Source organism: Cervus canadensis, chromosome 28, assembly GCF_019320065.1.
Source record: "Cervus canadensis isolate Bull #8, Minnesota chromosome 28, ASM1932006v1, whole genome shotgun sequence".
Classification (NCBI taxonomy): Eukaryota; Metazoa; Chordata; class Mammalia; order Artiodactyla; family Cervidae; genus Cervus; species Cervus canadensis.
The window spans coordinates 40,592,014-40,619,082 of record NC_057413.1 but is presented as its reverse complement, the minus strand read 5'-3'; the positions used below and the strand labels follow the sequence as shown (position 1 = coordinate 40,619,082).

At 44.1% G+C, this 27,069-nt stretch overlaps 1 protein-coding gene across 6 annotated transcripts in view; it reads left to right on the top strand.

Annotated features, from left to right (window-relative positions):
• TCP11 (t-complex 11) overlaps nucleotides 1–23,585 on the top strand; it is an 81,724-nt gene extending 58,139 nt beyond the window's left edge. For 4 of the 6 annotated variants that reach the window (XM_043450184.1, XM_043450185.1, XM_043450186.1 and 1 more), the window contains 8 exons: nucleotides 442–538; nucleotides 8,409–8,529; nucleotides 19,075–19,295; nucleotides 20,004–20,140; nucleotides 20,390–20,607; nucleotides 20,693–20,874; nucleotides 21,861–22,027; nucleotides 23,172–23,585. In XM_043450184.1, the coding sequence (XP_043306119.1) occupies nucleotides 442–538; nucleotides 8,409–8,529; nucleotides 19,075–19,295; nucleotides 20,004–20,140; nucleotides 20,390–20,607; nucleotides 20,693–20,874; nucleotides 21,861–22,027; nucleotides 23,172–23,404 (1,376 nt within the window). In that variant the 3' untranslated portion in view covers nucleotides 23,405–23,585. Of the gene's footprint in view, nucleotides 1–441; nucleotides 539–8,408; nucleotides 8,530–19,074; nucleotides 19,296–20,003; nucleotides 20,141–20,389; nucleotides 20,608–20,692; nucleotides 20,875–21,860; nucleotides 22,028–23,171 lie in introns of those variants that run through there. The other 2 variants (XM_043450188.1, XM_043450189.1) reach the window with 2 other exon arrangements.
• Nucleotides 23,586–27,069: the final 3,484 nt, after the last annotated feature.

Genomic DNA, 27,069 nt, shown 5'->3' with positions numbered 1-27,069 from the left:
GCGGGCTCTTAGTTGCAGCATGTGGGATCTATCTCTGACCAGGGATGGAACCTGGGCCCCCTACTTTGGCAGCAGGAAGTCTTAGCCACTGGACCACCAGGGAAATCCCAAGAGAAAGGTTTTTAATCAGATCCATTTTCTGTTTTGTTTTTTAATAAAATAGTTTCTTTGTCCTCCCTTATCCCCACACTGGGCTACTAAGAGGCTCTGTCACACAGCCTTGAGTTCAGAAAACATAATTGAATGGTTGAAGGAGTGTGTGTTAGGTCACTGGGATGAATCTCAATTTGGAGCCTACTCACAGTGAATCTCTGAATAAAATAGCAGTTCAGACTTGTCTGAGTTCACTGGTGTCCACCGTACTTTCTTTTTTTTTCAGTTGGGATATAATTAACATAGAACATGAGTTTCAGGTGTACACATATGTTCTTTCTGTCACAGGCCTGAGAGATACAGTTAATGATGTTTCCAAGCTGAGCATCGAGATTGGGATGAATCATGATTTCCACATGGAAGAGAAGGTTTTGCCTCCTGGCAGGTACAGGTTCTTCTGATTTTCCCATTTTATTCATCCTGCTATGGGTATTTAGCACAAATGCCTTACTGACTAGACTGGAAGCATTTTTGTTTAAGAATACAATCAGTGTTTGAATCTAAGCCATAAGAGGTCTCAACAACTTGAACAGAAGAGTAATAAATTGTAATTATTAGTACCAGAGGGTCATGAAGCAAATGTTATTTAACCAGTGACTAAACCCAAGCAGTTATTGAGATGTTCACTTTGCGTGCATGCTAAGTCGAGCTTTAGTTGTATCTGACTCCTTGTGACCCCGTGGACTGTAGTCCATCAGGCTCCTCTGTCCATGGGATTCTCCAGGCAAGAATACTGGAGGGGACTTTTGAAGTGAAGTTGCTTGGTCGTGTGTGGCTCTTTGTGATCCTGTGAACTGTAGCCTACCAGGCTCCTCCATCCGTGGAATTTTCTAGCAAGAGTACTTGAGTGGGTTGCCATTTCCTTCTCCAGGGGCTCTTCCCGACCCGGGATCGAACCCAGGTCTCCCGCATTACAGGGGACACTTTACCCTCTGAGCTACCAGGGGACTTTAGGACCTCAATAGTAAGAGTTGAAGTGCATTTCAGATCTTCTCTGACAGATGTGGAGGAATTAGCCTGTAGTAGCTGTCTATTGCTGCATGATAGATTACCCCAAAACTTAGCAGCTAAAGCAGTGTTCTCTCCCAGTTTCTGCGGGTCGGGGATCTGGGCGTGGCTTCCCTGACACAGCCTCTGTCAGGCTGTTGAGGTTGGCCTGAACTGCCCTCAGCTCCTTGCCTCCTGGGCTCCTCCACGGAGCAGCTCACAGCATAGCAGCTGCCTTCCCTCACCCAGCATGAGAAAGCGGGTAGGTGGGTGAGAGACGGTGCCTGCGACAGAAACCAGTCTTTTTGCTACCTAACCTCAGCAGAGATGTCCATGGCCCCTGCTACATTTTATTTGCTAAAAAGGAACCCTCAAATCCAGGCGATACTTGAGGGTACAGGATTACACCAGAGTGTGAATCCTGGGGATCTAGATCTTTGGAGTCTTTTAATGGATATTGGTTGCCTACCACCTGACTCCTACTCCTCTTATGTGGTCACAGATTTAAACAGGCACAGATAAAAAAGTTAATTTTTATATTCGTGGTGTTTTCAACTGTCCCCTCACCCCCACCCTGCTTCATAAATCGGCTTAATTTGTGAATGAGGATCAGAATACTGTTGATAAACAATGCTCCCCCATCCCCATCAAGCCTTATTTTTCATTCTTAGTTATATTGACATTGCAATAAATAAGAACCATTTTAAGTATTAATATGACTTGCTAGTTTATTGGCAGTTCAGTGGGTAAATTCAGTGTCAGATTTTTACATTTTAAAACAGTTCTGATTTCCCACCAGTGGACAGATACACAATGGCAGCTTGTGATTATTCAGTTTCCTTAAATGCTTTTGTTATTTGTCAGCTTCAGGAGATGTTCTGTGCCCCAAGTTGCTGCCCTGGTTTTCACGCTCTGATCTGCTCTCACCAACAGATGGCCACGCCAAGCACAGCTTCTCTGGGAACAGGTTTTCACCAAAGCCCAGATCCTCTCGCATCTCTCTCACTGCTTAGATATGTTTGTTGCTGTCAGGAGAGGAGAAAAAAAATGAGTAGAGGAAATGAAAGAGGGAGAAATGAAGCAGGGAAATAGTACTGTTCAGAGCTGGGGTCTCAAGTAAGGCAGTACAAAATTTACATCAGGAAAAAGGTTGAAATCAAGGGTTTCTTTTTTTTTTCATTTTCCACCATTTATTCTTGGTATCAAAACTAGTTCAACTCTTCTTACAAAACTAAAGCAAAATACTGGACACATATATCACGTTTTTCTTCCTGTGGCTTTAGCCCATCCCCATCCCACCAAAAGAGACCAAAAAAAAAAAAAAAAAAACCAACCCAGAGCTCAACAATAAAACCAACTCTACCTGACCACATTCACAAAAAATGACACCAGGATACACTGCAAAACAGAAAGAGGTGTCATCTGCTCTGTGTCTGAAGGTTTCTCCGTCGTGTCTTATGCTAGATGAGCAACCGTCATTGAATATGCTGTGTGTCAGATCCAAACATACCTTCAACATATGTCAGATCTCAGGAAAGTTTGTGAACATAGCGGAAACTGAAGCTCTCCCTGCAGTATTTAAGTACTGTCAAAGCAGCAACTCTTTCAAATCACAAGTTCACTTCTTTTCAACCTAGTCCGTCCTTATTTTATTTGGGCTGTGTTCTTTTAAGCAACTGACTAGATTTCTCTTCAACAGAATATTTGTGACTCACTTATCTCTCCCATAAAAATTTCAGGGAAGAAGTGTGCTTTACATGCAAAAGAGTATTCTTTTTTTTTTTTTTTGCAAAAGAGTATTCTAAAGAAACTCCTCCGAGCTTTAAAACCTACCTAAATGCACAGGCTTCATACAAATGCATTTTTATTAGGCCCCTAGGAAGAGGTCTCCACAATGAATAGCACCCCCAAAAAAGAAAAAGCTCAAAATAAAGGCTCTGGCAAACTATTAGAGGAAGCACAGAATCACTTTGAAATGGCCAGTGGCAATAGATGCAATGCATAAACCTGAATAAGTGAAGTTTGAAGTCACTCCTTATTGGCAGTTGACTTGACTTTGGTCTAATAGGATGATGTTACCTCAGTTCAGTTCAGTTGCTCAGTCGTGTCCGACTCTTTGCGACCCCGTGTACTGCAGCACACCAGGTTTCCCTGTCTATCACCAACTCCTGGAGTATACTCAAACTCATGTCCATTGAGTCGGTGATGCCATCCAACCATCTCATCTTCTGTTGTCTCCTTCTCCCATCTTCAATCTTTCCCAGCATCAGGGTCTTTTCTAATGAGTCAGTTCTTTGCATCAGGTGGCCACAGTATTGGAGTTTCAGCTTCAGCATCAGTCCTTCCAATGAATATTCAGGACTGATTTCCTTTAGGATGGACTGGTTGGATCTCCTTGCTGTCCAAGGGACTCTCAAGTGTCACCTCCAATACTACAGTTCAAAAGTATCAATTCTTTCTTTATAGTCATATAAAGGCACTCAGCTTTCTTTATAGTCCAACTCTCATATCCATACATGGCTATTAGAAAAACCATAGCTTTGACTAGATGGACATTTGTTGGCCAAGTAATGTCTCTGCTTTTTAATATGCTGTCTAGGTTGGTCATAACTTTTCTTTCAAGGAGCAAGCATCTTTTCATTTCATGGCTGCAGTCACCATCTGCAGTGATTTTGGAGCCCCCAAAAATAAAGTCTGTCACTGTTTCCACCATTTCCCCATCTCTTTGCATGAGGTGACGGGACCAGATGCCATGACCTTAGTTTTCTGAATGTTGAGTTTTAAGCCAACTTTTTTACTGTCTTCTTTCACTTTCATCAAGAAGCTCTTTAGTTCTTCTTCACTTTCTGCCATAAGGGTGGTGTCATCTGCATATCTGAGGTTATTGATATTTCTCCCAGCAGTCTTGATTCCAGCTTGTACTTCATCCAGTGTAGCGTTTCTCATGAGGTACTCAGCATATAAGTTACATGAGCAGGGTGACAATATACAGCCTTGATGTACTCCTTTCCCGATTTGGAACCAGTCTGTTGTTTCATGTCCAGTTCTAACTGTTGCTTCTTGACCGACACACAGATTTCTCAAGAGGCAGGTAAGGTGGTCTGGTATTCCCATCTCTAAGAATTTTCCACAGTTTGTTGTGATCCACACAGTCAAAGCCTTTGGCGTAGTCAATAAAGCAAAAGTAGAATGTTACCTACAGTTGTATTAATTGGGAAATCCCTTATTTGGGCCATTCATTCACCAGGCATTTGTTGCGTCCTTATCACGTGACAGGAAAAATTGCTGACTTCTGGAGATAGAGGTAACTGCAGCTATGAACAAATAAGGCACTGTCTTTGCTGTCAAGACGCTTTTGTAGGAGACACCGTTGAATTACAGAAAGTGACTGCTAAGTTCACTTAGAGCTGTGTATAGAGTTTAATTAAAGTTCTCAGCTGCCTAAGAAACAGAAGGTTTGCCTATGATGACTTGAGTCTTAGAGGTGGTCTGGGTGGGAAGGAATGCTCCTGGCAGAGGACACGGGTTGGAGGCGCAGTGGTGTGAACTGAATAAGTGTCTTGGTATAGTTGAGCATGAAGTGTTATGAAGTAGGAGGAGAGAAGTTAGGGAGGCAGAGCTGTATCAGGAGGGTCATCTGAGCTGTTTGTGCTGCTGATGCTGAGAAGCCCCTGATGGACTCTTGAGCATGACCTCATAATCAGGATTGAATCTTGGAAAAGTAATTGAATTTAGAATTAATTTGTGGGGAACAGATTGAAAGGGGGGAAAGAATGAAGGCAGAGGGACCAGTTAATGGCCCTTTGTTGTAGTCTAGGTAAGAGATGATGGTAGGAGCAGATGATTTCAGAGACATTTCAAAAACAATTTATGGAACTTGGAAGATGGATTGGATGAATGGGATGAGGAGAAAAGTTTTAAGACCATTTTCAGTGCACAATTGACTGTTGTCGATTATAGTTGGTTACTGTTGCTGATTGAGATTGCAGTGTTGGGAGAGGAATTTTGATTTTTGTTTTATTCATCTTTGTATTGTTTCTTGTTTTACAAGGAGCATGCATTACTAAGAGGGGATGTTTTATTCCAGAAGACCAATCACTATTGTCAGTGACTAGGTGCAGCCTCAGAATTTTCAAATGGTTCTTTTTCTTCTTATTAGCCTAAGCATATTGGTCAGAGAAGTCATTTAAATAAGCATTCAGAGGAAAGTGAATTCCTTTAAAAAAGTAATAGACAATTTTTTTAGCATAGTTTAATTTTATTTTATGGATAATAGTTCTCACATTCCCTCCTTTCTCCTACATACAGTTTCCTCTATTTACATCTTGTATTAGTGTGGTTTATTTGTTACAATTTATGATCCAGTATTAATACATTATTATTAATGTATTAATAATTCAAGTTAATGTATTATTAATTCAAGTTTATAGGGGTATTCACTTTTTGTGACGTATATTCTATGGGTTTTGGAAAATGTATTTATTCACCATTTCTGTATTCACCATTTCCATATCATACAGAGTAATTTCACTGCCCTAAAATTCCCTATGTTCTATCTATTCATCCTTCCCTCTCTCCCCCTGAAACCTTTGGCAACCACTGGTCTTTTTACAATCTCTGTAGGTTTTCTGAATTTCTTACAGTTGGAATCATACAGTATGTAGCCTTTTCACATTGTATTCTTTCAACTAGCAATATACATTTAAGGGACTTCCCTAGTGGTCCAGTTGTTAAGGCTGTGTGCTCCCAGCGCAGGGGACATGGGTTTGATCCCTGATTGGGGAACTAAGATCCTACACGGTATGGCCAAAAAAAAAAAATCAAGTTTCCTCCATGTCTTTTGAGGGCTTGATAGTGCATTTCTTTTTAGTGTTGAATAATATTTTGTTGGCTTCCTTGGTGGCTCAGTGGAAAGAATCCTCCTGCCTATGCAGGAGATGCGGGTTTGATCCCCGGGTTGGGAAAATCCCCTGGAGAAGGAAATGGCAACACACTCCAGTATTCTTGCCTGGGAAATCCCATAGACAGAGGAGCATGGCAGGCTACAGTCCACGGGGCCACAAGAGAGTCAGACTCTACTTAGCAACTAAATAAAAACAAATGCTCCATTGTCTGGATATGCCACAGTTTATTTATCCATCACGTACAAAATGACATCTTGGTTGCTTCCAAGCTTTGGCAAAAACATAAAGCTACTATAAATGTCCATGTTTAGATTTTTGTGTGGATATAAGGTTTCAACTTCTTTGAGTAAGTCCTAGGGAGCACGGTTGTTGGACTGTATGGAAAGAGTGTGTTTAGTTGTGTAAGAAACTGTGGAACCATCCTCCAGAGTGACAGTCTCCCACTTTGTGTTCCTACGAGCAGTGTGTGAGAGTTCCTGTTGCTCCCTGTCCTCATCAGCATCTGGTGTTGTCAGTGTTTTTGGATTTTGGCCATTCTAATAGGTGTGTAGTGGTATCTCACTGTTACTTTAATTTACAATTCCCTAATGGTGACTTCAGCCATGAAATTAGAAGATGATTACTTCTTGGCAGGAAAGCAATGACAAACCTAGACAGTGTATTAAAAAGCAAAGACATCATTTGCCTACAAACGTTTGTATAGTCAAGGTTTTCATCTTTCCAGTAGTCATGTACAGATGTGAGAGTTGGACCATAAAGAAGGCAGAGCACTGAAGAATTGATGCATTTGAAGTGAGGGACTGGAGAAGACTCTTGAGGGTCCCTTGGACAGTAAGGAGATCAAACCAGTCAATCCTAAAGGAAATCACCCTTGAATACTCATTGGAAGGACTGATGCTGAAGCTGAAGCTCCAGTACTTTGGCCACCTGATGTGAAGAGCCGACTCACTAGAAAAGACCCTGATGCTGGGGAAAATCGAAGGCAGAATGAGAAGAAGGTGGCAGGAGATGAGATGATAGAATGGTATCACTAATTCAATGGACATGAACTTGGGCAAGCTCTGAGAGATGGTGAGGGACAGGGAGGCCTGGCGTGCTGCAGTCCATGGGGTCTCAATCGGACACAACTTGGCGACTGAACAACAGCAATGAGATATGAGGTTGAGCATGTGCTTATTTGCCATCTCTATTTATACTCTGGTGAGGTGTCTGTTCAAACCGCTTCCTGTTTTAAAATTGGATTGTTCTGTAATGACCTACATGGGAATAGAATTTTTAAAAAGAGTGAGTATAACTGACTCACTTTGCTGTATAGAAGAAACTAACACAATATTATAAATCAACTATACTTCAGTAGATTAATTTGAAAAAAATAGAATTGGGTTATTTTCTCATGCTTGAATTTTATAAGTTCTTTATATGTTTTGGATACTAGTTCTTTATCAGATATGTGCTTTGCAAAGACTGGAGCTTGTCTTTTCCTTCTCTTAATAGTGACTTTAACAGAGCAATTTTTAATTTTAATGAAGTCCAATTTACCAGTTTTTTTTCTTTCACGGATCTTGCTTTTGGTGGTATATCTAAAAGGTCATTGCCAAACCCAAGGTCACATAGGTTTCTTCTGTTCTAGAAGTTTTAGAGTTTGTTTCTTACATTGAGGCCTATGCTCTATTTGTGGAAGGTGTTGATTCAAAGTCTGTGTCTAGGTTCATTTTTCTTCCCTATGGATGTCCAGTTGTTCTAGCACCATTTGTTGAAAAGATTATCCTTTTTAATTGAATTGCCTTTGCTGCTTCTTTCTTTTGGAAGGGGAAAAAAGACTGATATTCTGGCTTCCGTGACTGGTTGCCTGGTAGTGCCATTGAGATTAAGAATACAGGAGGAACAGGTTTGGATGGGAAAGATAGTGAATTCAGTTTTAGATGTGCTGATCTGGAAGTATCTATAGATAGATGTTGTCAAAGAAGGAAAATCCTTTTTTAGATTTGAGTCTATAAGAAAATGAAAGATCACTTAGTTGTTTGCTGTATGTGTACGTAAAGGGAAACTAATCACATCTTTTCTACGCTAAATGTAGAATCAGTGTTAACGTTCAGCCTGAACTCTGTTCAGGGTTCCTCCTACTGCAGAGAGTGGCTGCACCAGACCGTGAGGAGCCCTTCTGAGAGGTTGTGCTGGTGCCCTTGACAGCCAACTCTAAAACCCCAGCTTGTTCAGCTCTGCTGCCCTCCATACTTAGTTCCTGGCCTTCCCTTGTCTGTGTAATTTTTTTTTAAATCAAATATTGTTTGTGGCTTAATAGATGATGACCTTATGGCAGTTTTTGAGTAGAGAAAATAATTTGTTCATTTAACCCTCTTACAGTCTGGAAGGCAGGATCAAGGAGACCATGCACAATGCCTTTTGGGATCATCTGAAAGAGCAACTATCAGCTACTCCACCAGACTTCAGCTGTGCTCTTGAACTTCTAAAGGAAATTAAAGAGGTGAGTGACAAACCTTACCTTTGCAGATATAAAGTTTCTGGACAGCCCCTGCTCACTGGAATGTCAGTGGCCAGCAAATCCCAACTGAACATGGTCCATGAATCAGTCAGAGTCTATGATCAATAGACAGAAATCACTCAGTAATTTCAACAAATAAGTTTTAATATAAAAATTATTATAACAGAGAATTGGAGAAATGAAGTCTTTGGGCTAGTAAGAAGCAGAGAAAACTCTGCTGGAATATAAGATGAAAGGAGAGTCCTGTCTCAGCCCTAGGGTAGGGGGAACACCCAAGGACTCAGTCACTCATTTGAGGGCACGGCTGTGCCAGGGAGCTCTCTGGCCTGTGTGTGCTGCTGACCACCATGCATGGCAGAAGCTGGCTGCCAGAGTGGTCGCCTGTCCCCGAGGAGCCCAGCCCTGGAGAAGCAGCCACTTGGTCTGCAGGAGTCCAGTACTCGAGAAGCTTCTCAGCTGCAGGAGCCAGCTGCCTGCAGAGCCACGTGGACGACAGGAGCCTGCCACGAGAGCTTGCAGAACCAGGAAAACTAATTAATGGTACCCTCTGACATATACCCCAGTGTTCACAGAAGCACTGTTTACAGTAGCCAAAACATGTAAACAACCTAAATGTCTGTCAGCAGAGGAATGGGTAAAGAAGACAGGGAGTACATATACATAGTGGACTATTATTCAGCTATAAAAAAGAATGAAATAATGCTATTTGCCACAACATAGGGGGACCTAGAGATTATCATACTAAGCAAAGTAAGTCAGAAAGACAAATGTGATATCACTTATATGTGGAATCTAAAATATGCTACCAATGAATTTATTCACCAAACAGATTCAGACATGGAAAACAAACTTATGATTACTAAGGGGGAAAGGGGAAGGGGATAAATTAGGAGTTTGGGATTAGCAGATACAAACTTCTGTGTATAAAATAGATAACAAGGTCCTACTGTATTGCATATGAACTATATTCAATATCCTGTTATAAGTCATGTGTATGCTTGTGTGCTAAGTCACTTTAGTTGTGTCCAACTCTTTGTGACCCCATGGACTGCAGACAGCCAGGCTCCTCTGTCCCTGGGATTTCCCAGGCAAGAATCCTGGAGTGGGATGCCGTGCCTTCCCCCAGGGGATCTTCCTGACCCAGGGATCAAACCCATGTGTCTTACATCTCTTGCATTGGCAGGCAGGTTCTTTACCATTAGCACCATCTGGGAAGCCCAACATAATGGAGAAGAATATGAAAAAGAATTTTATTATACATTTATCTGTAATATGAATCACTTTGCTGTACAATGAGAATTAACACAACATTGTAACACAACATTGTAAATCCAGGAAAAAAAGTGCAGTCTACAGATGAAACAAAATTGTTCCATCTGGTAAAGGAAAAATATTTAAAGGACTTCATTTTCTCAGAGCAGAGAAGGGAAGGGTGGATTTGGAGAGGATTTGAGTGGCAATAAATTGATAAATGTCGCCTTCCATTCCTTTGGTTACTCAGCTTCCATATATACCCTTCTACTCACATTCAAATTCCTGAAAACAGTTCTGTTTTTACCTAATAAGACAGAGCTAACCAGGGAGTTCCCTGGTGGTCCAGTGGTTAGGACTTCTCATTTTCACTGCCGAGGGCCCAGGTTCAATTTCTGGTTGGGTAACTGAGATCCCACAAGTTGCAAGGCATGGCCAAAAAAAAAAAAAAAAAAAAAGACAAAAGACATAGCTGTGTCTCTTACAATTCTTATCCTTTTCCCCAAATGAAGAAACTCACAGTCCCAATGGTTGTTGTACCTATTGCTGTCTGTATAATATTCCTCATCTTCAGTCACTGTCCCACTGAATATTCTGTTCAGTTCAGTTGCTCAGTCATGTCCAACTATTTGCGACTCCATGGACGCCAGGCCTCCCTGTCCAACACCAACTCCCAGAGCTTGCTCAAACTCATGTCCATTGAGTCGGTGATGCCATCCAACCATCTCATCCTCTGTCGTCCCTTTCTCCTGCTTTCAATCTTTCCCAGCATCAGGGTCTTTTCAAATGAGTCAGTTTTTCACATCAGGTGGCCACAGTATTGGAGTTTCAGCTTCAGTATCAGTCCTTCTTGCCCCCAGTGTGTAGCAGCAACCCAGCTTCCTCTTGGCAGTCAGGGCCAGTTATTCTAGTCCAGAGAGGGGCTCCTTTTTTACCTTGTTGGCTCAGTGGTGGTGGTGGTGTTCAGTTGCTAAGTCGTGCCCAACTCTTTGCGACCCCATGAACTGTAGCACACCAGGCTCCTCTGTCCTTCACTATCTCCTGGAATTTGCTCAAATTTATGTCCATTGAGTGGGTGATGCCATCCAACCGTCTCATCCTCTGCCGCCCCTTCTCCTTTTGTCTTCAGTCTTTCCCAGCATCAGAGTCTTTTCCAGTGAGTCAGCTCTACCCATCAGGTGGCCAAAGTACTGGAGTTTCAGCTTCAGCACCAGTCCTTCCAATGAATATTCTGGGTTGATTTCCTTTAGGATGGACTGGTTTGATCTCCTTGCAGTCCAAGGGACTCTCAAGAGTCTTCTCCAACACCACAGTTCACAAGCATCAATTTCAGCACTCAGCCTTCTTTATAGTCCAACTCTCACATCCACAAACAGCTACTGGAAAAACCATAGCTTTGACTAGATGGACCTTTGTCAGCAAAGTGATATCTCTGCTTTCTAATACACTGTCTAGGGGGCTGTCTCACCTTCTAATTCAGTGGAACCAATGCAAGCATTCCTCCCAAATCAGCAGGGCCCAAAGTTGGCAGGATGGGAAACAAAAGTTCTGCAAGTAGGTTTTTAGATATAATAGTGACAGCAACCAGTCCTACTTCCACCCCCTGATTCTGGGACCATGTCTTCTCATCTTAGGGAACAGCACTGAATAATAGTTTTGATTCAAAGCATATATTGCATCTTGCAAGACAGAACATCTTCAGTTCAGGATATTACTTCTCAATTAATGCTATATCTGAGTCTTCAATAAGCCATTCCACTTTTCAGTTAAGATCAGTCAACTTTCCATGAGGGGGCATGTGGGTATGAACCCATTGCTGTACTTTCTTGGCTGTAAAAGGGGTTCCTTGATCAGATGCAATGCTGTGGGGCTTGCCAGAACCCAGACGGTGGATAAGGCCTTCTGTGAGATTCTGTGAGTACATGGGTGTTGGTGCTTAACAGAGGTAGAGAAGACAGCTTTACATTCAGAATGTGTTTGTTCCATTGAGGGTGAGTCTTTGCCCCCTCAGTGAAGGAAGAGGTCCAGAAAGGTCCTAAACAAATCGTCTGCTACCAGGTGGCTGGCTGATCCTCCCTGGGGAGCAGTGCCACATTACAGACTTAGTTGTTTCTGTTTTGGGAGATTTTTTTTACTATGGTAAACATAAAATTTTTGCCATTTTAATAATGTTAAGGGTTACAATTCAGTGGCATTTACAGTGTTATGCAACCATCACCATCATCCATTTCCAAAATGTTTTCATCTTCGCAAACAAAATTAAACAGTAACTCCTCATATACCTCTTCCCTCAGTGCCTGGTAGCTTCTGTTTTATCTTTGGTCTCTGTGAATTTGACTGCTGTAAGTACCTCACATAAGTGGAATCATACAACATTTGTCTTCATGCATGTGGCAAATTTTACTTAGCATAATGTTTTCAAGGTTGATCCTCATTGTAGCATGGATCAGAGCTTCATTTCTTTTTGTGGCTGAAAATACTCCATTGTGTGGATAATACTACATTTTGTTTATCCATGCATCTGTTGTTGGACATTTGTGTTGTTTTCACATTTTTGCTATTGTGAATAGTGCTGCTGGGGGAACATTTGTGTACAAGTCTTTGTTTGAATATCTCTTTTTCAGTCTTTGGAATATATACCCAGGAGTGGAATTGCAGAGTCATGTGATAATGCTATGTTTAATTTATTGAGAAACCACTAGACTGTTTTCCACGGTGGCTTACCATTTTACATTCCCACCAGGAATATAGGAGGGTTCCTATTTCTCAACATTTTCACTTACTTTTCAGCATTTATTTTTCCTTTTTAAAAACATTAGACATCTTCCCTTGGTGCAGCCACGTCTGACGTGGAGTCTTGTTGTGGTCTTGACTTGCATTTCCCTCGCGGGCAGCGGTGATGAGCATCTCCCTGTGCTTGGCGCTGTCTTCTGCATTGTCTTTGGAGAAATGTTTACTCAGGTCCTTTGCCCATTTTAAAATTGAGTTGTCTTTTTGTTGTTGAGTTGTAAAAGTTCCTTAAACATTCTGCATCCTTGACCCTTGTCAGATAAATGATTTGCAGATGTTTTCTTCCATTCTGTGGGTAGCTCCTCCCCCCCCCCCACTTTTCTTGATATGTCCCTTGATGCACAAATGTTTTAATTTTAACAAAGCCCAATTCATCTAGTCTGTGGTAACTTCTGCTTTTGGTGTCATATATTGTGAAATCCAAAATTGTGAAGATTTGCTCCTGTTTTCTTCTGAGAATTTCAGAACTTAAGCTCTTATGTTTAGGTCTTCTACCCAATTTGAGTTATATTTTATTTGGCGTAGGTACAGTTCAACCTCACTCTTCTGCATGTGGATATCCAGTTTTCCCCGATACCATTTGTTGAAAAGACTGTCCTTTCCCCACTGAATGGCCTTGGCGTTTTCAAAAACCATTTGACCTTCCGTCCAGGTTTTACCTCTGGGCTCTGTATTCCAGTGCGCTTTGTGTGGCTCTCCTTACACCAGTATGTGCGTGGTCTCTTATGGGCCATTTTCATCCGATGACAGGTGGCTGTGTGCATGTCCAGTCTTGTGCTTAGGTCGGTCAGACAACGCCTGATGGGACGTTCAGGCCTCATCTCACCCATTGTCCTGTGTTAAGGTGTTTGCTTTCTCCCAAGGGTCGAGAGCAAGCCAGGAACGATTTCTCCAAAGGCAAATAGTTACCCCACAAGAGGGCACAGATTCGCTCCCAAACCCTGGAAGGCTCTGCTGTGCTGCGGCTGTTGGTACTTGCCCAGAGGGTGTGTACAGCGTCCTCAACTCGCCAGGGACACCTCAGGTATCACTGAGTCTCCTGGATTGGGCTGAGTTTGCTGCAGAGCCTAAGTTTTGCTCGATTCCACTTGAAACTGGCAGCCTTGTGAGTGACTCTAAATGAGTTTCACAGTAGCAGTCTTAAATGTGGTGTATGTTGCCTTGAAAATCCACAAAGGTCAACAAGTGTTTTGCCTTTTTTCACAATGGGTGGTTTGATGTGCAGCAGCTTATCTTTCATCTTGGAGTGGATCGCTTGACAAGCTCAGATCACTGAAACGTGAAGTCACTTCCCTGAGGTCATGGGCTGCCCGTTCTTACAGGGATCATCTGCCAGGCTCTAGTTTGCATGTTTTTCTAAAACATTTTAAGTACTTGCTACTTTCTGCTCATCAGATCCACTGGACGTGTGGCCATTTGAGTTCAAACCTCACTTGTTGTGCAGCTTTTGTATCAGTCAGGGTCCAGCCAGGCAAAAGAAACCACAGGGTGATTTGAAGAAGGAGATGCTGCTGTGCTGCGGGAACTTCCTGAGAGGAGCAGCCAGGAGCCAGCAAAGAGAGCCTCTTCCTCTTGCCCTGTCTCTTTAGCACCCTCTGCCGGCAGAACGTAACACTGTGCCAGCCCGCACGGGAAAACGACAGGGCCCAGCGCGTTTTCCCAGAGTAGGCACTGATGGGCACATTTGGAACTGAGAGGCTCCGGATGCATAACTGGCATAGTTTGTCATTTAAACGGACAGCGTGGAGTATGTTTTACTTGTTCAAGATGAGGCTAAATAGTTGGAACCTTGCCGTGAATAACACAGTATTCCATTCAATTACTAATAACTAACCCTATCCCTTACCATCACCAATATCTGTATGTTACCGAGGCACAGACGTGAATAAGACAGTTTCTGTCCACAGGGAACGTATATTTTTCTGTTAATAAGTTATTTCAAGGGACTTTTAACAGTTCCTTTACCTATTTCATTCATTGAAGTAAAATTTAAACCTCAAAAATGCTTGCTTTGGTAAGTTAAGAGTACCTCATCAGATTTCCCTGGTGGCGCAGTGGATAGGAGTCTGCCCGCCAGTGCAGGGGACACAGGTTCAATCCCTGGTCCGGAAAGACCCCACATGGTGCAGAGCAGCTACGTCCGTGTGAAACAGCTACTGAGCCCACGCTCTGTAGCCCATGTGCCGCAACTGCTGAAGCCTGTGCGCCTAGAGCCTGTGGTCTGCAGCAGGAGAAGCCGCCGCAGTGAAGAGCAGCTCCCGCTTGACGCAACCAGAGAAAGCCTATGCAAAGACTCAGTGCAGCCAAAAATAAGTAAACAAATAAAAATTAAAAAAGATTTTTAAAGAGTACTTTAGCACCATGTGATGGTGTGTATTTTATATCTGTGTACCTTACATTTCTTTTTTACCATACCCCTTGATTTTATTTATCTCTTTATCTCAATCTGTGTAGAAAATGATATACTGCTGCTATCATTGATCCCCTAAACCCTCGAACTATCACTGGTCCCTAAACAAAGATAAATGATTCTTTAGGAAATTGAGGGACCTAACTTCTTTAAAAAAATTTTTTTTTGATTATAGTTGATTTACAATGTTGTGATAATTTCTGCTGTACAACAAAATATTCAATTATACATATAACCACTCTTTTTAAGATTATTTTTCCATATAGGTCATAGAGTATTGAGAAGAGTTCCCTGTGCTATAAAGTAAGTCCTTACTAGTTATCTGTTTTATATATAATAATGTATATTGTCTATCCCAGTCTCCCAATTTATACCTTTCCTCTCCCCCCCTGCTTTCCACCCTGATAACCGTAAGTTTGTTTTCTACATCTGTGGCTCTATTTCTGTTTTGTAAATAAATTCATTGTACCATTTTTTTTAGCTTCCATATGTCAGTTCAGTTCAGTGACTCAGTCATATCCAACTCTTTGCAACCCAATGGACTGCAGCACACCAGGCTTCCCTGTCCATCACCAGCTCCCAGAGTTTACTCAAACTTGTGTCCATGGAGTTGGTGATGCCATCCAACCATCTCATCCTCTGTTGTCCCCTTCTCCTCCCACCTTCAGTCTTTCCCAGCATCAAGGTCTTTTTTAATGAGTCAGTTCTTCGCATCAGGTGGCCAAAGTATTGGAGTTTAAGCTTCAGCATCAGTTCTTCCAGTGAATATTTGGGACTGATTTCCTTTGGGATGGACTGGTTGGATCTCCTTGCGGTCCAAGGGACTCTCAAGAGTCTTCTCCAACACCACAGTTCAAAAGCATCAATTCTTTGGCACTCAGCTTTCTTTATAGTCCAACTCTCACATCCATACATGACTACTGGAAAAACCATAGCTTTGACTAGATGGACTTTTGTTGGCAAAGTAATGTCTCTTCTTTTTAATATGCTGTCTAGGTTGGTCATAACTTTTCTTTCAAGGAGAAAGCGCCTTTTAATTTCCTGACTGCAGTCACCATCTGCAGTGATTTTGGAGCCCCAGAAAATAAAGTCTGTCACTGTTTCCACTGTTTCCCCATCTATTTGCCATGAAGTGATGGGACCAGATGCCATGATCTTAGTTTTCTGAATGTTGAGTTTTAAGCCAATTTTTTCACCCTCCTCTTTCACTTTCATCAAGAGACTCTTTAGTTCTCTTTGCTCTCTGCCATAAGGGTGGTGTCATCTGCATATCTGAGGTTATTGATATTTCTCCCGGCAATCTTGATTCCAGCTTGTGCTTCATCCAGTCCAGCATTTCTCATGAAATACTCTGCATAGAAGTTAAATAAGCAGGGTGACAATATACAGCCTTGATGTACTCCTTTCCCAACTTGGAACCAGTATGTTGTTCCATATCCAGTTCTAACTGTTGCTTCTTAAGCAGATTTCTCAGGAGGCAGGTAAGGTGTCTGATTCCCATCTCTTGAAGAATTTCCCACAGTTTGTTGTGATCCACACAGTCAAAGGCTTTAGTCAATAAAGCAGAAGTAGATGTTTTTCTGGAACTCTCTTGCTTTTTCAATGATCCAGAGGATGTTGGCAATTTGATCTCTGGTTCCTGTGCGTTTTTCTAAATCCAGCTTGAACATCTGGAAGTTCATGGTTCACGTACTATTGAAGCCTGGCTTGGAGAATTTTGAACATTACTTTACTAGCATGTGAGATGAGTGCAATTGTGCAGTGGTTTGAGCATTCTTTGGCGTTGCCTTTCTTTGGGATTGGAATGAAAACTGACCTTTTCCAGTCCTGTGGCCACTGCTGAATCTTCCAGATTTGCTGGCATGTTAGTGCAGCACTTTCACAGCATCTCCTTTTAGGATTTGATATAGCTCAACTGGAATTCCATTACCACCTCCAGCAGCTTTGTTTGTAGTGATGCTTCCTAAGGCCCATTTGACTTCGCATTCCAGGATGTCTGGCTCTAGGTGAGTGATCACACCATCATGGTTATCTGGGTCATGAGGATCTTTTTTGTACAGTTCTTCTGTGTATTCTTGTCACCTCTTCTTAGTATCTTCTGCTTCTGTTAGGTCCATACCATGACTGTCCTTTATTGAGCCCATCTTTGCATGAAAAGTTCCCTTGGTATCTTAATTTTCTTGAAGAGATCTCTAGTCTTTCCCATTCCATTGTTTCCCTCTATTTCTTTGCATTGATCGCTGAGGCAGGCTTTCTTATCTCTCCTTGCTGTTCTTTGAAACTCTGCATTCAAATGGGTGTATATTTCCTTTTCTCCTTTGCCTTTTGCTTCTTTTCTTTTCTCAGCTATTTGTAAGGCCTCCTCAGACGACCATTTTGCCTTTTTGCATTTCTTTTTCTCGGGGATGGTCTTGATCACTGTACAATGTCGCAAACCTCCATCCATAGTTATTCAGGCACTCTGATCAGATCTAATCCCTTGAATCTATATGTCACTTCCACTGTATAATTGTAAGGGATTTGATTTAGGTCATACCTGAATGGTCTAGTGGTTTTCCCTACTTCCTTCAATTTAAGTCTGAATTTGGCAATAAGGAGTTCATGATCTGAGCCATAGTCAGCTCCTGGTCTTGTTTTTGCTGACTGTATAGAGCTTGTCCATCTTTGGCTGCAAAGAATATAATCAGTCTGATTTCGGTATTGACCATCTGGTGATGTCCATGTGTAGAGTCTTCTCTTGTGTTGTTGGAAGAGGATGTTTGCTATGACCAGTGCGTTCTCTTGGCAAAACTCTATTAGCCTTTGCTGTGATTCATTCTGTACACCAAGGCCAAATTTGCCTGTTACTCCTGGTATTTCTTGACTTCCTACTTTTGCATTCTAGTCCCCTATAATGAAAAGGACATCTTTTTTGGATGTTAGTTCTAGAAGGTCTTGTAGGTCTTCATAGAACTGTTCAAATTCAGCTTCTTCAGCACTACTGGTCAGGGCATAGACTTAGATTACTGTGATATTGAATGGTTTGCCTTGGAAACGAACAGAGATCATTCTGTCGTTTCTGAGATTGCATCAAGTACCACCGCATTTTTAACTCTTTCGTTGACTATGAGGGCTACTCCATTTCTTCTAAGGGATTCTTGCCCATAGTAGTAGATATAATGGTCATCTGAGTTAAATTCATCCATTCCAGTCCATTTTAGTTCACTAATTCCTAAAATGTGCATGTTCACTCTTGCCATCTCCTGTTTGACCACTTCCAATTTGCCTTGATTCATAGACCTAACATTCCAGGTTCCTATGCAATATTGCTCTTTACAGCATCGGACTTTACTTCCATCACCAGTCACATCCACAACTGAATATTGTTTTTGCTTTGGCTCCGTCTCTTCATTCTTTCTGGAGTTTCTATATGTAAGTGATATCATATATTTGTCTTTCTCTGTCTCACTTCACTCAGTATGACAGTTTCTAGGTCCATCTATGCACATGGCATTCTTTCTTTCTTTTTTATGACTAGTATTCCATTGCATCTATGTATGACATCATCTTTATCCATTCCTCTGTTGATGGACTTTAGGTTGTTGCCACAGGTTGTTTCCAGTAGTCCTGGCTATTGTAAATAGTGTTGCAGTGAACATTGGAGTGCAGGTATTATTTCAAATTACGGTATTCTCTGGATATATGCCCAGGAATGGGGGTGCAGGAACATATTGTAGCCCTATTTTTAGTAGTTTAAGGAGCTTCCATACTGTTCTCCACAGTGGATGTACCAGTTTATATGCCCACCAACCGTATAGAGGGTTTCCTTTCCTCCACACCTTCTCCAGCTTTTATTGTTTATAGATTTTTGATGGCCATTCTGACCAGTGTGAGGTGATACCTCACTATAGTTCTGATTTGCATTTCTCTAGTGAGTGATGTTGAGCATCTTTTCATGTGCTTTTTGTAAGGGACCTAACTTCTTGATCCTTAAAAGACACAGGCTGGGATGTCCTGGCTGAAGGGATTGTCCGTTAGAGAGAGTTGGGGGCTCTGAACAGAAAGCATCTCATCCTCTGGCTTTCTTTCCTGGGCAGATCTTGCTGTCACTGCTATTACCACGCCAGAACCGCCTCAGAAGTGAGATTGAAGAAGCCCTGGACATGGGCCTCCTTAAGCAGGAAGCAGAACACGGGGCCCTGAATGTCCCTCATCTCTCCAAGTACATTCTCAACATGATGACGCTGCTGTGTGCACCGGTTCGCGATGAGGCAGTGCAGAAACTGGAGAACATCACAGACCCTGTCCGGTTACTGAGGTGTGAAGCTTCACCACGGGGCCGGGCACAGCAGGGCGGGACACTGGCTCGCCGCTGCGGTCTTGGCTGGCTCTTCCCCACTGAAGCCCTGACTGACGCCTCTTCTCCCTGGTTCATGAGCTTTTCTTTTCTGAAGATGGCCTTAGGTTGATTTGGCCCCTGTATGCCATCCTACCATAGGTCACTGGAGTGTGTAATCCTTTCTTCCAAGGAACTCAGACACCCCATGCCAGGCTTTCTCATTGCAGTTCATACAGTGTGAAGACAGAGATTGGAGACTATCCCTTTTTCAGAGCTATAGAAACCAAGACTCAGAAAGTTAAAAAAAAAAAAAAGGAAAGTGAATTGTCCAAAAATAGCGTCAGAAGTAACATCAGCTGTAATCTCACTGCTCAGCAGTTTGTTGCCATGCTGATGTTCCCTTCTATGGACTCCTTTTTTTTTTTTTTTTTTTAAAGAGACATAGAATGAATGGTGTGGAAAAATCCAAAGGCTGTAACATCCAGAGACTTACTTGTTCCTAATTCTGCCACTCACTCATTCTGTTCCTTGGGTTTCAGAGGCAAGACTTAAAGCCCCTCCCACCTCTAGAATACAGTGATTTAATGATATCTTGTGTGGGTTCCCCCCCACCCCATCCGGCCACCACTGGGAAAGCTAAGGAAACATCCTTTCATAGTATAAATACTCCATTGTCTCCTACATCAGAGGGATCTTCCAGGTTCTGGGCCTGATGAAAATGGACATGGTGAACTACACTATCCAGAGCCTCCAGCCCCAACTGCAGGAACATTCCGTCCAGTATGAACGAGCGAAATTTCAGGACCTTCTCAACAAGCAGCCCAGTATGTATACAAACCTGAGGGAAAGCGGGGAGTATGACCTTGGGTTCTGACCTTACGACAATGTGAGAGGGAGCTCTGCCTCTGTGTATGAACAGAAAGTTTCTCGCTCAGACTAGGGGCAGCAGAAGGCACAGTTATCTAAGCCAGAAAGACTCCCCCGACCAAAGCGTTTCCCTGCTGAGGGGGAGGAGATCTGGCCCCGCGGTCCCCAGGCCGCAGGGCGGTGCTGAGGGTGCCTCCGCTCTGCAGGCCTCCTGGATCACACCACCCGGTGGCTGAGCCGCGCGGCCGCAGACCTGTCCGCACCGCTGCCCAGCGGCCCCGACACCGCCGACGCCGCCAGCTCGGCCTGCTCCTCCCCCGGCGAGGTGGCCAACAGCCCGGAGCCCCTCAGCCCCACCATGGTGCTGTCCCAGGGCTTCCTGAACCTCCTCCTCTGGGACCCCGAAGACGACGAGTTCCCTGAGGTAGGAGGGGGCGCCCGGCCCTGTGGTGCGGGCCGCGGGGCCTGCCCGGGGCTGCCCCCTGACGCCCGGCCCGCCTGCCCCCCAGACCCTGCTGACGGACAGAGCGCGGCTGCAGCAGCTGGAGGCGCAGGTGCGCCAGCTAACCGTCCTGGCCTCCGTCCTGCTGGTCTCCAGCAGCTTCTCTGGCAGTGTCCTGTTTGGCTCGCCTCAGTTTGTGGATAAGCTGAAACGCCTAACCAAAGCCCTGTTGGAGGAGTTCAAGTGCAGGTGAGCTGCAGCGGTCTGTTTTAGACCGTGGTGCTGTGAGGACACAGGCCGCTGAGGCAGGAAGCCTCACGTTGGGCAAACCGCAGGAAGGCCCTGTGGACTCAGCCACAGAGATGTAGGCTGTCTTTCCATAAGTGCTCTTGAGGCTTCCTTTTTTAAAATTTTTATTAAGGTGTAATTGATTTACAGTGTTGTGTTAGTTTTAGGTGCACAGCAACAGGAATCGGTCATACATTTATCCACTCTCTCTTAGATTCTTTCCCCCACGGGCCGTTACAGAATAAGTGAGTCGAGTTCCCTGCGCTGTGCAGTAGGTCCTTATTAAGTGATCTGCTTTATGTGTAGTAGTGGATATATGCATCAGTCTCAGTCTTCCAGTGTATCTCCCTCCCCTCTTGAGACTTCTAACAAAGAAAAATAAAGCTTTCTTTCAACAGGGCAGTATGGAGGATCATTTACTATGAAATGATTCATTACCTTGTTGCTACAGAGGAATCTTTCTCTAGTTGAGTAGGCTGGTCTGACCTAACTCCTGGAGTCAGCCGGTCAGTCAGCAGTGTTGACTGCGTGTCCGCTGAGTGCAGGCTAACACGCCAAAGGAGAGCGTGGACTCAGAAGGCCGGGTTTGTCATTGTCGTTGGTGAGAGTAGGACAGATGACCATGGAAAATGTCCAAGGAAGTCTTAAAAGTGTACATACATAAATTACACAGAGTTGAAGCATACTGGGTGGATATACAACCCCTGTCCAGGGTTGATTTTATGGTTTATCTTGTTTTCTAAGAAGAACATGGTATCATACAGAGAATACTGTCTGGAGGGTAACAGTGGAAACACTGCCCCGCCCACTGGGCTCAAGCTCCCAGGGTCTGGGGTGAGGGCGGCAGGGTGGCTGGGCGTCTCCCTGGCGCGGGCCCGGCTTATGGTGTGGAGCTTCGGGGCTTGTGGCTGCCCCCGGGTCCCAGCTTGCTCTCCTCCATGGTCTAGGCCTGAGGAGGAGGCTATGCTGACTGTGAGTGAACAGGTGGCTCAGGAGATCCACCAGAGCCTCAAGAACATGGGCCTGGCTGCTCTGAGCAGCGACAACACGGCCTCTCTGATAGGGCAGCTCCAGAACGTCTCCAGGAAGGAGAACTGTGTCCGCAGTGTCATTGGTGAGTGTGCCCATCAGGCGAGAATGGTGAGGGGAGAGGCCGATCCTGACCCCTGGACCTTGCTCACCGAGCCATTTAGCAATAAAAAGCATGATAACTGAGCAAGTCGCTGGGTAGGCTTTAGTTTTTGCAAAATGCTGGGTTGAAAACATATCCCTTTTAGTTTAAAGACTGCCTCTATTAAAAAAAAAAAAAAAAAAAGACTGCCTCTATGAGGTTTCCCTAGTGGTCCAGTGGTTAAGACTCCATGCGTCCACTGCAGGGGGCTCGGGTTTGATCCCTGGTTGGGGAAGTTCTGCATGTTGTGAGGTGCAACCAAAATTTTTTAAAAAGATAAAAAATAAAGGCTCTATTGGTTCTAAGGGAGATTTGCACCAGCAATTCATGGCTTCTCGGTGTGGAGTACCGTCCAACTTGGTCAAGTCATCCTTGGCTTTCTGGGTCATTTCTGACAGGGGCTTCCCAGGTAGCTCAGTGGTAAAGAATCTGCCCACCAAAGCAAGAGCCACAGGAGTTGTGGGTTCGATCCCTGGGTCACGAAAATCCCCTGGAGGAGGAAATGGCAATCCACTCCAGTATTCTTGCCAGGATAATCCCATGGACAGAGGAGCCTGGCGGGCTGCAGTTCATGGGGTCACAAAGATTTGACATACTGTCCAACTTGGTTAAGTCATCCTTCACTTTCTGGGTCATTTCTGGGTCCAAGATATGTGACACCCACCCACTGCCAACAAGAAACTGATGCTGAATTAGGTTGGGGGACATGTTCCCGAAGCAGGGATTTCACCTCTCCCATGTTGAACTGGCATCTGTGAACTTGAGTTGCTCTTAACCTCAGCCATCTGAAGGGTCAGTTGACGATCCTCCTGTTGTATCAGACACTAGGATCTACCTGATGGATACTTAAGGAATCTTTTGAATAGAAATGTACTAGCCCAGTAGTTTTGGATCTTTGCTCTGTCCTTAGGAGCTGGGTCCCTTTCCAAACAAAACAGATGTCCTTATCTCTAGATGGGTGGGTGGGTCAGTGCGTATCTCATTTAACTTTGAAGTTAGGAGTGCGGGGGGGGTGGGGGGGGTGGGCAGTGTTTCTCCCTGAAGGTTGTTTGCCTTCTCCCTTCTCACTGTCTTTCCCTGCTCGCAGATCAGCGGATCCACTTGTTCCTCAAATGCTGTTTGGTTCTTGGTGTGCAGCGGTCTCTGCTGGACCTCCCTGGAGGCCTTACCCTCATCGAGGCAGAGCTGGCAGAACTGGGCCAGAAGTTCGTCAGCCTCACACACCACAATCAGCAGGTGTTCGGCCCCTACTACACGGAGATCTTAAAGGGCCTCCTGCCCCCGGCTCAGGTGCTGGAGACAGAAGTGGCGTCTCTCTGATGGCGCTGGCTCCAGGCCCTGGCACCTTGGACCCAGCAGAGAAGCCCACCATCTCCTTGGGGTGATGTCACCAAGCAGCGCGCCCTCTCCCCATCTGCAGCCAGCACACCACGCTGCAGTGACCGAGTGTGTAAACTCCAGCTGGCCCAAATGCATCCACTAATAAACTTCTGAACTGCAAGCAAACCCCCTGCTTCGTGTGCTGCAGCCGTGGCCAGGCCCTGTGTCCTCGGCCGCCCGCTAGCCGAGCAGGCAGCAGGCCCCGGTTTTTCCTCCAGGTGCCGCCTTCAGCACATGGAGCGGAGAAGCCAAGACCCCGGTACTATCACTCTTCTCTGAGGGTAAAGTTATCTCTCTAAGGGCTCTGAGAGCTCTGTGGAATTACCTAAAATGTGAGTATTTTTCTGGAATTTAGGAGTTTGTTTTGTCTAATTCAGTTCGAATTTGGACATGATTGAAAAAAATTATTGGAAACTTCATTTCCAGGACCAAATTCCCCTGAAGATTTTATTCTTTTTTTTTTTTTTTTAAGTTTTATTTGGCTGCGCTGGGTCTTAGCTGTGGGATTTTTAGTTGTGGCAGGCTGACTCCCAGTTGTGGCATTTGGGATCTAGTTCTCTGACCAGAGATCAAACCTAGGCCCCCTGCTTTGGGAGCTGGGAGTCTTAGCCACCAGACCACTGGGAACGTCCGGCTGAAGGTTTCAAATGATGCAGTGAGGGGTCCGGAGGAGTAAGCGCCTCAGCTCCCTCTGCTGGGGCAGGTCCTGAAGCAGGGTGCCAGCTGGGGCCGGACGAGAGTGGGTGTTGACTGCTCACGCGTCCTGCTGAGCACACGTCTGATCATGAGAGCTCCCTGCCCAGTGTCCAGAGTCCAGCTTGGCCGGTTGGGTCAGTGGTTTGGTCAGGTTTATTCTTGGTCCTGTTCTCTAGCTGAGGGGCGGAGCGAGTCTCCTGTTCCCCTCCTCTCTAAGCTCAGAAGCACCCTGTTCTTCCCTGCAGAGGCCACATGGGCATCCTGGGCGGACGAACCTCCTCCCTTCTCCCCACTTCCAGGCTGGGACTCTCCCTGGCAGCTCTGCTGTTGGCATCACAAACAAGAGCTGTTCTAGGAAGCACTTGGGCTTGTTGAGATCCAGCCCCTCATTCCCGGGCTGACTGTGGCTGGTCAGCCCTGACCTAGGATGGCTGAAATGAGGAAATGTTCCCTTCAGATTAGGCCCTGTTTTTGGCAGTGGACAAGAGAGAAAACGGGGATTCACCTATGTGCTCTCAAGGTACTGTGAGGACAGCCAACATTCTCACCGTTTCAGGAGACAGAGGGAGCTAAATATAGCACACTTGGTCTTAGAAGAACATCCAAAGGGGGATTTGAGTTCCTTTAGCCCAGGGTTTCTCCTGATTGACTTCTTCTTTTTTTTTTTTTCCTGATTGACTTCTTTAAAAAAAAAAAGAATTACTTATTTGACTGAGCCGGGTCTTAGTTGCAGCTCTCAGGATCTTCAGTTGTGGTGTGTTAACTCTTAGTTTGGGCATGTGGAATCTAATTTCCTGATCACGGCCCGAACTGGGCCCCCTGCCCCTGTATTGGGAAGGTTAGCCCCTGGACCACCAGGGAAGTCCCTGATTGCTGTTTAAAGTGGAGCCTCGTTGGTGACAGAGCCAGGCCACCAGCAGACCTTTGCTGTGACCAGAAAAGCTGGAGGTCCTGGGTTCAGTTTCCAGTCTTGTAGCTAGACAGCCTCAGGATGGGGAAGCCCAGGCTCGGGGGTGTGTTTAAATAAACAGCCAGGCTTGCCTAGACAGCTTCTCTGATTTGCAACTGTTTGAATTTGTTAAAAATCCATATTTTGGAAGCCTCGTTATCTTAGAGGCTGAAGTGCTCTGAAGGGGTTCCTGAGAAGAGGACTGCCTGATTGGTGGGTGCAGATACTGGGCTGACAGTAGAACTGCTTTGTACTTCATAATTAAGATTTAGAATGATCAATTTCTTAGAAATTTTGAGCTTATTTTCCTGTGCTTCCATGTGGAAGAGACAGGGATCCTGACCTCAACAAGGAAAGACAGGTTCATTCAATCCTGCCCACAGTTTGAAGGACACATACTTCAATTTCTTACCTCCCCTTCCCCAGTCCCTGGTGGCCACTGATCTGCTTTCTACTTCAGTGGATTTTCTGACTCCAGATAAATGGAATCATAATATGAGGTCTTTTGTGACTGACTTCTGTCACTTAGTGTGTGTTTAAGATTCATCATATTGTAGTGTATTTCAGAACTTAATTCCTTTTTATGGCTATATAATATTCCATTATACAGATACATCAGGGGCTTCCCTGGTGGCTCAGATGATATAGAATCTGCCTGCAATGCAGAAGAGCTGGGTTCAACCCCTGGGTTGGGTAGGTCCCCTGGAGAAGGAAATGCAACCCACTCCAGTATTCTTGCCTGGAGAATTCCATGGACAGAGAAGCCTGGTGGGCTACAGTCTGTGGGGTTGCAAAGAGCTGGACATGACTGAGTGACTAACACTGTATAAATATATCAAGTGTTTATCTATTAGATGGACATTTGGATTATTTCACCTTCTGACTTTTGTGAACAGTGCTGCTGTGAATGCTTGTGTGCAAGTTTTTGTTTGGACACTTGTTTTCAGTGCTTTTGAGGATATACCCATATAGCCAAGAGTAGCATTGGTGGGTCACACGGTAATTATTTAGAAACTACTAAACTGTTTTCCACAGTGGCTGTACCACTTTATATTCCCATGAGCAATGTATGAGGGTTCCGATTTCTCCACATTTTCACCAACACTTGTTTTATTTTTTCTTTCTTTTTTTTAACTTATAGGCGTCTTAGTGGGTGTGAAGTAGAATCTCCCTGTGGTTTTGACTTGCATTTCCCTAATGGCTAGTGATGTCGAGCATTTTTTTATATGATAATTGGGCGTTTGTATATCTTTGGAGAAATGTCCGTTTTAGTCATTTGCCCGTGTTTGAATTGGGCTGTTTTGTTATTGTTGAGTTGTAGGAATTCTTTATATATTTTGGATACTAGATGCTTGTCAGATATGTAATTTGAAAATATTTTCTTTGATTCTGTGTGTAGTCCTTTCACTTTCTGTATCATGTTCTTTGCACAGAATTTTTAAAATATTTATTTGGCTGCCCCAGGTTTTAGTTGCAGCATGTGGGATCTAGGTCCCTGGCCAGGGACTGAACCTGGCCCCCTGCATTGGGATTGTAGAGTCTTAGCCACTGGACCACCAGTCTTAATTTTGATGAAGACTAATTTACCAGGTTTTCTTTTCATGAATTGTGCTTTGAGTGTCAAGTCTAAGAACTGTTTGTCCAGGCCTAGGTCCCAAAGATTTTCTCCTGTGTTTTTCTGCTTTAAGTGTTATAGTTTTATGTTTGAAGTTAATTTTTATGTAAGATGTGAGACTTAGGTTAAAATACTGTTTTTTTCTTTTAACTATGGATATCCAATTGCTCCAGCATCATTTGTTGACAAGGCAACCTTTTCCTACGTTGAATTTCTTTTGCACCTTTGTTTAAAAAAAAATTAGGCATTTTTGCATGGGTCTCTCTTCTGTTCCACTGATCTGTGTATTTTTCTTTCTGCCATACCACACAATACTGATTGCTATAGCTGTATAGTAAGTCTTGA